Genomic DNA, 12,115 nt, shown 5'->3' with positions numbered 1-12,115 from the left:
ATAAAGAAGATGTGGTATTTATTATAATGGAATATTACTCCGCCATTAAAAAGAATGAAATGATGCCATTTGCGGCAACATGGATGGACCTAGAGGGTATTATGTTAAGTGAAATAAGTCTGACAGAGAAAGACAAATACTCTATGACTTCACTTATATGTGGAGCCTAAAAAACAAAACAGATGAACAAGCATAACAAAACAGAAACAGATTGATAGATACAGAGATGAAACAAGCCAGAGGGGAGGGGTTGGGGGAAGTAGAGAAATAGGTGAGGGAGATTAAGAGGCACAAACTTCCAGTTGCACAGTAAGTGAGTCATGGATATGAAATGTACCTTGTAGGAAATACAGTCAATAACTATGTAATATCTTTGTATGGTGACATATCATAACTAGACTTATTGTGGTAATAATTTTGAAATATATAGAAATATCAGGGCTTCCCTGGTGGTGCAGTGGTTGAGAGTCCGCCTGCCGATGCAGGGGACACGGGTTCGTGCCCCGGTCCAGGAAGATCCCACATGCCGCGGAGCGGCTGGGCCTGTGAGCCATGGCCGCTGAGCCTGCGCATCCGGAGCCTGTGCTCCGCAGTGGGAGAGGCCACAACAGTGAGAGGCCCACGTCCGCAAAAAAAAAAAAAAGGCTTTTTAAAAAAGAGAATGGAAATGTAATAGGACCAATTAAACAGATGTTACCTATATAAAATAAACAATAACATGTTTCTCTCTATCCCTTGGTATAGTAGAGTATTTTTACTCTTCTTTCCTTTTCCAATAATACTTCTGAACTACCTGCACCCTTTAAGACATCGTGTTATTCTTGTATATTGGTAAAATAGAATATAGGTAAACATGAAATTCACTTTGACATGCAGCTCTGCTCTTACTAAGCCCACATTACAAAGATTCTCGTCGTCAGCCTAATGTGATGACATCAAGTTAAATACAAAGCATTTGAGCATTCGTGGGATATACGTATAGAATTTTACTTACAGGCAGCATGTCCTTAGACTTGTAAGTAATCTCTAGGCCCGTAGAATGTCCTGCCTGATAGGAGTGTCTTTGTTTGCTTGGGGGCCCAAGCCACCAGTCTAACAATGTGATTTATGATAGAGGTTTTGGGACACACCATATCAGTTCTGACCACTGGAAGAACTGGAGACTTGAAACTTCGATGCTCATACTTGAAAGGTGTGAGCTTGAACCTTCTGAAGGAGTTGAAGGCTAAAGATCAGCCTAACCTCATGGACAGAATGTGAGCACCAACAAAAAATCTGGAGACCACAGACTTGGGCAAGCTTTCTTGTGCATATTGTCACAACTCATGGCCAAGAGGAGATAATAACATCCTTGTGTTCAAGGAGAAGATGACCAGAAGCTCCACATTTGGATCCCTCCCACACTTTGTCCTAGGCATCCATCTCTCCCTTTAGCTGATTCTAATTTGTATCTTTTCACTGTAATAAAACTAATCATAACTGCACTACATTCCTGAGTTGGGTCAGTTGTTGTAGTAAACTACTCAACCTAAGAATGGTTGTAGGAACCCCTGAATTTGTCAAGAAATCTGCATAATTCATCACATCAGAAAATTAAAGGAGAAAAAACAGGTTCACACCAACAGATGATAAAATAGCTCCCAACAAAATCTAACAGGCATTAAGTAGAACAGGGACTGAATGAAACTACTTACATATAACAGACTATTTACTCTAAGTCAATAAGCATTATACTAAATGTTTAAATAGATATGTGATTTCCATTAAATTGGAAAAATGAGGGAAGTTATTCCCACTAGTATTCAACTTTATTCTGAAAACTCCAGCTACTGCAATAAGAAATAGAAATAAAATAAATAATAAAAAATATTGAGGGAACTTATTTCTATTTGCAGATACATGGCAGAAAACATAAAATATAAAAAAGAAAAAAGAATACAATTATTTGGTATGGCTTAAAATGAAAACTGTATGCAAAACAATAAACACCATAACACAGTGAAAACACAAGCCACCTTGAGAGAAAATAAGTCCAACATTTATAAATGTGTAATACCTGGAATTATCAATACCTGGATTATTTTAAAAATCCTAAAAAAATCAGTGAGATAACCCAGAAAGAAAGAGAGAAAATGCATGAATAAAAAAAGCACTAAGGGGGTTTCCCTGGTGGCGCAGTGGTTGAGAGTCTGCCTGCCAATGCAGGGGACACGGGTTCGTGCCCGGTCCGGGAAGATCCCACGTGCCGCGGAGCGGCTGGGCCCGTGGGCCATGGCCACTGAGCCTGCGCGTTTGGAGCCTGTGCTCCGCAAAGGGAGAGGCCACAACAGTAAGAGGCCCGCAAAACGAAACCGAAAAAAAAAAAAAAAAAAGCACTAAGGGAAACATAATTGGCCAATAAACACATATGAAAAAATGTGCTCAATTCACTTGCAATCAGGGAAGTACAGACACTCATATTCAATAACTGAAGGGATTCAGTAGTGGTGCAATGATGGAGCAATAATCTAGCAATATGTGAAACACAGTATACACAGCACTTCTAGATATGCACCTTTGAGTCTCAACTCTTCAAAGAAATAAGAAAACGGCTTTCAGCGACTGTGAAGCTGGGGAGGTCCCGGCTGGGAGAAGGACATCGGATCTCATTGTCCTCCCTGCCTTTCGACTCTCCCCCAAAGCCCCTCAATAAACTGGCTTGATTCCAAAAACTAAAAATAAGAAAAAAAACCCCGCACAAAATGGTATTCAATATAGCATTTTTATTACAATGAAAAATCATTTTGTCCTAATCACTGTTTAATAGAATATTTAAGCATGTTTAATACATACATTATCAAGCACCAGGCTGGAATCTTTTCCATTCTATAGAAAATCACTAGCCTTCCATTCAAGCAGGAAGCTGCTTTCAGAGTATAATGTGAGCTGCAAAAGAAAAGTGTCCTTCCTCACCCCTTCCCAACACAATCACTCACCATGTCTGAAATGACATCCTTGAAGACATTCATTGTGGTTATGGTAACATCTACCAAAGTGGTTCACATTCTAAAGGTGTTAAAAGGTATTTGGAGTGAGAAGTGCACAATGAAGTAAATTTGAGATACACTATGTTAAATGAAAATTTCTTTAATACATCTTTCGACAAGCTGATAATGTGTACTCGGATTTCCCCCAGAAGTAGATACTTTATCCTTTGTTTCATTTACAGTTTTTCCCCAGATATATTTTTTAAAATATCATCAAGGACTAGTATTCTCTGAAGCAAACTTGTGGAGAATGTTGGTTAAACACTGGTCTTCTGGAGCTACTTTGTACTTGGGAAAGGCAAAACACTGGCCTATTAGTGAAGACTGATTTTGTAAGAAATTCTAAATATAACTATTTAGAATTATGAAGAATAGAATTTTCATAAGTGAAGTTGGTCTAGATTTTGCTCTTTATCTTCATCTAGTTTTGTATCAGATTATTTCACCTGTGTAAAATTAATTAGTAAAATCTTGTTAAGGATTATCTATTCTTAAGGTTTTTACCTACACAACTATCAGATTTTTTCCTTAAACAGGAACTTCGTACACACACACATTTATTTGTTGGTCTGTGGGTTCTAGAGCACAGTCAATTGTGATAACATACTTATAGAGAAGAAAATGTAATCCATCTGTATTTTTACATATATTGGAATACATATAGTACATACAGTGTTACCTTATAATTAAAAGGAAAATTTATTGATAATCTGTAATCACTTTTATCATAATGCTGAATGTTTATATTTCATTTTCTTTTCCTTGATTAGACCTGCCAAGATACAGTCATTAACATTGGAAGTCTACTAGTGTCTAATCTCTTAATTTCTACTTTCAATTGTACTTTGCTTCTCTTGTGTTGGTTTGACTTTGTTCTGTTTCTTGTTTCTTGACATAAATGCTTATTCATTCCTTTAATACATTTATCTACATGACAGGCCCAGCACTGATTGCTGCAGGTAAGTGAAGAAGATGAAGACTGGGCCCACAAACGAAGTTTCCTTAATGCATTCAGGGGCACACATTTCTCACTGAATAGAACTTTGGTTACATCTGACAAATTTAGATATGCAGGCATCTCATTAACAATCATTTCTTAAGTAGTGTATAATTTCAGCTTTGATTTTAAATATTACTTCAAATACATAAAAAGGTAAAAATGTTAAAACAATGAACCCTCCATAAACAGCTACTCTACTTCAGTAATTATCAACATTTTGCTAATCTACTTTCTAGCTCTTTGCCAATTTGCTTTCTTTTTCTTTTGCTGGAGTTATTTTAATGCAAATCTGGGTATCTTATTTCATATATATGTATCTCTAACACATAGGATGTTCTATCTTTTAATAACCACATTGACATTATCATCCCTAACAAACAAATCTAATATTTCTAAAAATCATTTAATACTCAGTGCATGTCCACATTTCCCCCAGTCTCCAAAATGTTGTTTTACATCTTGTTCAATCTGGGTCCAAATAATACCCACATATTGAATTTAGTTGATATGCCTCGTCTTTTTTAATCTGTTAACAGTGCCCTTCTTTTCTTTTTCATGCCACTCATTAGTTGAAGAAATCAGGTCATTTGTTTTGTAGAATTTTACACATTCTGGATCTGCTTGGCTGCTTCCTTGCGGTGCCATTTACTTTTTCATCTATTCCCCAAATTCTTGGCTTTAAAATTTTTGATTTAAAGGTTTGATTCCTTCAGTTCATTATTCTGGCAATAAGACTTCATGGGTAGTGGTATGTACTTCCTAATTGCATTGTATCAGGAGGTGCCTATTGTCTAATAGTCCCACCTTTATAGACGTTAAAATTGAATAAAGGGCTCAGAGGTGGTCAGCTTGATAAATCCAATGTAACGTTCTCACTATAAACTTTTTCCCAAATAGTTTTAATATCCACTGAAGATCATTTTCTGGACCCATTATTCCATTAGGAACTAGAAAATTTTTCTAATCCTATCAATTTTTCTGTATTTACTGGTGAGATTTCTTAAATTAAAAAAAAATTAATTTGATGAGTTTTGGGTGACTCTGAAACTTGATTCACATGGGAAAAGCAAAATAAATACTTATTTTTCCATTTATTTATTGGTTTTCAGAATAATGAGTTGGTACCCAAGCATTTCCCATAGCAGCCATAACTGAGCAAATTATCAAACTGCTATTGGGATCATGTGAAAAGACCCAACTCCCACTGGCTGAAGATGGGGCAATTTGAGCATCAAAAAGTATATTGACTGTAATGGAATGTTTTCTTTCTTTTATACAAGAGTATCATACACACACACACACACACACACAAACACACAATTAAATTTCCAAGTGGTTAGTTCCTTTATGCCACCTTTTTGATAATTTCTAATTAATTGAATGGTGGTCAGAGATGAGAGATTATAAAACATTTACTCTTTGGAATTTATTATGGGAAAATAATTTCGTATTTCTCTTTGATTCTTCCAATAGTTATACTCTTAACAACCTCATATTCATAAAATTCATAAGGTTTCTTTTCAGCATGAAATTTCGGATGCAGCTCAAGTGATAAAGAACTTCTCACATTCAGTATAACCTCCTAGATTTTATCCAGAATAAATTATCTTAAGTTTAGTAAGTGCTGAGCAGTGACAGGAGGCATTTCTACATTTATTACTTCTATAGGATATTCCTCTCATATGAATTCACTAATACTAATGATGTTAATAACAACTATAGGTAATATTTACAGAAAACATGCTATGTGGCTGCTATTTTTCCAAGTATTAACTACTCACTCCTCACAACAATTCTATTACATGATGTAGCAGGCTGACTCTGAATTGGCCCCAGTGGTCCCTTCCTCCTGGCATTCATACTCTTGTGTAAGCCTGTTCCCTTGAGTGTAGGGTGGCCTAGTTCCTTGCTTCTAACCAAAAGAAGATAGAAAAGGTGATGAAATAATGTCATTTCAATGATTAGATTACACAAGATGATAGCTTCTTTGATGCTAGCAGCCTCTTGCTTCCTTGGCTTGCACACTCTGATGAAGTAAGCAGCCACCTTGAAGAGGCCCATGTAGCAAGGAATTGAAGTCAGCATTTAGCCAACAGCCAGCTAGAAACTGAGGACCTCAGCGCAACAGCCCTCAGTGAATTAATTCAGTCAACAACCACATGAGGTTGGAAGTGCATCCCTTCCCCAGTTGAGCCTTCCAATGAGACTCAGCCACGGTTGAAATCTTGATTTTAGCCTTGTGAGAGGCCCTGAAGCAGAGAACCCAACTAAGTTATGCCTAGACTCCTGACCCACAGAAACTGAGATAATGTGTATTATTTTAAGCTACTAAGTTTGTGGTAATTTATTACACAGCAATAAATAACTAATATACATAGGTACTACTATCACCATTTTACAAGTGAGCAAAATGAGGCACAGAAATTTAAGTACCTTATCTAATAACACACTGGTAATAAAGGGGTGAAATGGTGATAATGATAGATAAGGCTAAAGATTTTCCTGCATTCATTATATTATTTCCTCATATAAATTTGCTGAAGATATACAATGTCTGAATGGTGGTGGAAGGTTTTAAAGCAACAATTTTTTCTGAAATATAAACTTCTTAATGCTTAGTTATGAGCATGAAACAAATTTTCTCAAAAATGAATTTTCTGATGTTCTGTAACATGTACATTTGAAAGCCTTCTTGTATTAAATTCCATTATGAATTTTCTGATGCTGAGTAAGGTGTGAATGTTGTCTAAAGGCCTTCTTACATTCCTTACATTTGTAGGGTTTCTCACCAGTATGAATTCTCTGGTGTTGAGTAAGAAAAGAATAAAGTCTAAAAGCTTTACCACATTCCTTACATTCATAAGGTTTCTCTCCAGTATGAATACTCTGATGTTGAGTAAGTTGTGAGAGCAATCTAAAAGGCTTTCTACATTCCTTACATTCATAAGGTTTCTCACCAGTATGAATACTCTGATGTTGAGTAAGTTGTGAGAGTAGTCTAAAGGCCTTCCCACATTCTTCACATTCATAAGGTCTCTCACCAATATGAATGCTCTGATGGGAAATAAGTTGTGAGTAACTACTAAAGGTCTTCCAACATTCCATACATTCATAGGGTTTCTCACGAGTATGAATTCTCTGATGGCGAACAAGTTGTTGCCTTAATCTAAAAGTCTTCCCACACTCTTTACATTCATAGGGTTTCTCACCAGTATGAATACTCTGATGGACAGTAAGCTGTTGGCATATTCTAAAAGCCTTTCCACATTCCTTACATTCATAGGGCTTCTCCCCAAAATGAATTTTCTGATGTATTCTAAGGTCTGGACCACATACGAAGGCCTTCCCACATTCCTTACATTCATAGAGCTTCTCAGAAGTATGAAGTCTCTGATGTCGAGTAAGATGTGTACACTGCCTAAAAGTCTTCCCACATGCCTTACATTCATAGGGCTTCTCACCAGTGTGAATTCTCTGATGTCGAGCAAGCTGCTGATGTACTCTAAAGGCCTTCCCACATTCCTTACATTCATAGGGCTTTTCACCAGTATGAAGTCTCTGATGTTGAGTAAGTTCTTGGAGGACTGTAAAGGCCTTCCCACATTCCTTACATTCATAGGGTTTCTCACCAGTATGAAGTTTGTGATGTCTAATAAGGTGTGCACGCTGTCTAAAGGCCTGCCCACATTCTTTACATTTGTAAGGTTTTTCACCAGTATGAATTCTCAGGTGTTGACTAAGTGTTGAGCGACGAATAAAGGTCTTCCTACATTCCTTACATTCATATAACTTTTCTCCATTATGAATTCTCTGATACTCAGCAAGAAGATTATGCCTTTTGTAAGTGGACATTTTTTCAGGAGCAATTTTCACTTGCCCAAAATATCCCTCCTGTGGTTCCTTTTGCCCCTCAATCTTGCTTTTGCATTCCCAATCATTTCTAAAAAAGGAGTCTTGAAGGCCATAGCTTTTAATTCTTTCCATTATCTCCCACTGGAATGAATATATTTCATAAATGTCCTTTTCTGGAGATAAAGTATTGGTCCTGTATCTGGACTCCAAATCTGAAAGAAAACAAGAAAGCAAACACACGCTGTTTTCCGGTTCCAGAAGAAAGAAAACTATACAGAAATAAAAAGCACCTAAAATAATGCCTATTACTGAAACTGAGCAGGACTCTGTGGGGCTCCTGGGCACGGAAGCCTTTCTGTGTTCCCCATTTCTTTGCTTGCAGGGAACAGACTCCAGCCTCCATGACCTTCCCTGAGTCCCAAAGGGCAAATTCGAACAGTTGCTCATCAGGGAAGGGAGGGGATGCAGAAACAAGGAAGGAGTAGTCAAGAAACAACAGTACAGCCTTGGGGTGTCCTGGTTCTACCTCAAGGGATACACATAACAGTATCTTTGAGTTCTTCTGCAGAACTAAAACCGGCACCAAACAGAAGATGTTCCAGAGAGAAAGTCACAGTTTGATAACCTCGAGACGCTCATCAGGAGACCACCTGAGGCCAGATTAAAGGAATACAGGCCCTGCACACAACCTGATCCTTATCAGCAACCCCGTCCTTGAACCACTGCTATAAAACTCACCAAATCCTCCTGGGTTGGGACACACAGTTCTTGAGGCACTAGCCTGCTGTGTCCCCGTTTCCCTGGCAAAGCAATAAAGCTATTCTTTTCTACTTCACCCAAACCTCTGTCTCCAAGATTCGATATGGCACTGGTGCACAAAGGCTGAATTTTCAGCATCATTACCAGTGAATGGATTAGACATCTCTAGAAGATAGGCATTCTTGCTACAATAACACATATGTGTACCTAAAAAAACCTATCTTCTGTAAAATTACACACCAAAAATTAGAGTTTATGGGGAAAACAGGGCTGGAGAAGAACACTCAAATCTATGCAACTTTATTGGCAGAGCACTAACAAATATAATAATTGATATCTCAAGAGATAACCTGAAAGGCAGCTCAACACAGCTGAAGGCTGCATCATGGATATTAAAATGCACACAAAAAATTGAAAACACTGGATTTCAGGTGCTGAGACATTGTACATGAAAATAAAGCCCTGAGCCAGTGAGGCTACCATTAAGATGGAAATAGGATAAAGTGAAACCTGTCATCAGCTAGGAGACATGCAAGGTTGATGGTATCCATGTCTGGGGAGGGAGCCTGAATGTAGGCATTTATTATTAATTTTCTTAATATGGAGGTGTAAGGGCTCTTAACAATAAAGTATCAAATTAAAGGCTTTTACCTTTCCTGCTGAATGTTATAAATCTATTTCTACCATTCTGGCACTATTCAACCAGGAAAATTACCTGTGAAACAACTAAGTTCCACATTATACTGATATCATTCCCTACTTCATATCATTACTAAGCTAATTTGTATTACGGATTATTAACTGTATTATGGAACAGACTATATTCTCATACATTTCAAAACAAGGCAAAGGAAACAGAGAATAAAGAAAGTTCAGGAATGGAGGTGAGGTTGGTGATTAGGCAAACAAGGTAAATCAGTGGAGGCCTGATTTAAGTGTGTGTAAGAATCACCTAAAGGTCTGTTAAAACTATACAGAGATGTTTGACTGAAACAAGATCTACAGGACTAGTTCCTGCACATGTTTTTGTTTTGTTCTTTTTTATATCTGACAATAAATGACCCTGTTGCTGATCAATGTTTGAGTCTCTCTACTTAAACGTTTTCAATGATTTCTCTTTACAATTAGAATAAAACAGAAATACCTGAGCATGAATAATAAGGCTTCTGCTTATCAACTCTTCTCCCATTTACTTTCTCTGTTCATGCCATAAAGGCCTCTTTTCAGCTCACAAAATGCACTGTTTAATGTTTAATGCAACTGTTGCCATTAAATAGGGCTCTTGACAGGTTGCTCCTTCTTTGAGAAATCCTCTGATTTTGTGTGCTTGACTTCTCTTCATCCTCAGATCTCAAATCAAAAATCACTTCTTCAGAAAAGATATTCCTGCTGATCCTATTTAAGTCTAAGCACTTTATGCTCTATCCCAGAAACATGTTGCTCGTCTCTATAACATTGCAATAACATATTTATTAATTTTCTCACTTGTTATTCCATTAGTCTCTTACCCCTAAGTTTTCCCAGTGGCAGAAACGATTCTAAGTTCACTTACTATTGAATAAGCAACCCCAAATTCACAATAGATGTTACTCATTTAATTCCCACAATTATGTAATCACTAACAAATATATACATCCGTCTCTAACCTTTTTTTAAATTTATTTTATTTCTGGCTGTGTTGGGTCTTTGTTGCTGTGCGCAGGCTTTATCTAGTTGCAGTGAGCAGGGGCTACTCTTCATTGCAGTGCATGGGCTTCTCATTGAGGTGGCTTCTCTTGTTGTGGAGCACGGGCTCTAGGTGCTCAGGCTTCAGTAGTTGTGTCATGCAGGCTTCAGGAGTTGTGGCATGCAGGCATCAGTAGTTGTGGCACGTGGGCTCAGTAGTTGTGGCTTGTGGGCTCTAGAGTGCAGGCTCAGTAGTTGTGGTGCACGGGTCTAGCTGCTCCGCAGCATGTGAGATCTTCCCAGACCAGGGCTCAAACTGGTGTCCCCTGCACTAGCAGGTGGATTTGTGACCACTGCACCACCAGGGAGGCCCTGCCTCTAATCTTTTATACTGTACTACAATGACTTGCTTACCTCCACCAGAGTTCATACGATTACTACATCAGTGCTACATTTACTCAAACACTTGCTCCTCCATATCTTCCCTAGGTGCTCCTCTCCAATCCTACATAGCCGCAGAAACTTACGTACTTCCCAGAGAATGATCTCAAATATTTTTCAATCATGCTAATATTGACAGGCTTATGAAATCCTGAGCAAAAAGGCATGTGTAGATATTGAGTACAGAAGAATGGCTGTCAACTATGGAATGGGATTTGGTATCACCTGAGTACAAGAGAGTACAAATAAAGGCTATGTTAGATGTGGGCTTGAAGACAGTGACCCAGATGGGGGACTTGAGTGAAGAATATCTAAATGCAAATGAAGTAAGAAAAGAGATGGGAGAAGATGGGATAGGAGAGATAGGAAAGTATTTTTCTGTGACTACCGTATAAATGTATAAAACTGTTGAAATGACTCAAATCATTGCTTGATCACTGTGAAACAAAATGAGAAATAAAATCTTAAAACCAAGAGACATCTTCACTTCAAAAATTTAAAACTATTTACTAAATTTAAAAAAATTGAAGAATTTCTAGAATACTGAAAACACCACATTATCAAGAATCTATGAAATACAGCTACAGATCTTAGAAGAAAATTCATCAATACATTTAAATAGAGCAATAGAAATGAAAGAAAAAAAATATATGAGTATCCCACTCAAAACTTAAGAAAAGAACAACAAAATATACTGAGGAACCCAGGAGAAAATAAATTAAAATAAATGCAGAATTCCATTAATTAGATAACAGTAAAATAATGAAATTAATATGCAAGTGAAAAACCCAGGTTGTTTGAAAAAATTAAATGAAATATATTAACCAACTGCTAAGATAATAAGAAAAAACAGGAGGGACTTCCCTGGTGGCACAGCAGTTAAGAATCTGCCTGCCAATGCAGGGGACACAGGTTCAATCCCTGATCCAGGAAGATCCCTCATGCCATGGAGCGACTAAGCCCGTGCACCAAAACTACTGAGCCTGCGCTCTGGAGCCCATAAGTCACAACTACTGAGCCTGCGTTCCTAGAGTTCGTGCTCTGCAACAAGAGAAGCCACCGCAATGAGAAGCACATGCACCGCAACGAAGAGCAGCCCCCACTCACCACAACTAGAGAAAGCCCGTGCACAGCTACAAAGACCCAACACAGCCAAAAATAATAAATTAAAAAAATATATTTTTTTTAAGGAAAAAAAGGAAAGCATTCAAACAAAATAAAAAACAGCAACTAGGTATCAGAGCATATCTTGCAAGCAGAAACACTGACTACCTTTTTTCTGGACTATCATTTTGAGAATGTTTGTATAACAAATACCCTTGGAAGGCAGAGATACTCTCTCTCTGTAAATCAACCTACAGGTTTGCTAACT

The 12,115-nt window shown here is 37.6% G+C and overlaps 1 protein-coding gene across 5 annotated transcripts in view; it reads right to left on the bottom strand.

Moving 5' to 3' along the window:
* Positions 1-2,747: 2,747 nt before the first annotated feature.
* Positions 2,748-12,115, bottom strand: part of ZFP14 (ZFP14 zinc finger protein) — a 35,614-nt gene continuing 26,246 nt past the window's right edge. For all 5 annotated transcript variants that reach the window (XM_027078963.1, XM_027078965.1, XM_027078961.1 and 2 more), the window contains one exon: positions 2,748-8,090. In XM_027078963.1, coding sequence (XP_026934764.1) covers positions 6,724-8,090 — 1,367 coding nt within the window. In that variant the 3' untranslated portion in view covers positions 2,748-6,723. The remainder of the gene's footprint in view (positions 8,091-12,115) is intronic.

The sequence above is a fragment of the Aethalodelphis obliquidens genome, unplaced genomic scaffold (genome assembly GCF_003676395.1).
Source record: "Aethalodelphis obliquidens isolate GAN/ISIS:26980383/991018 unplaced genomic scaffold, ASM367639v1 scaffold43, whole genome shotgun sequence".
In the NCBI taxonomy this organism is placed as follows: domain Eukaryota; kingdom Metazoa; phylum Chordata; class Mammalia; order Artiodactyla; family Delphinidae; genus Aethalodelphis; species Aethalodelphis obliquidens.
Note: the sequence above shows the minus strand (reverse complement) of the source record. Positions and strands in the feature narration are given on the sequence as shown.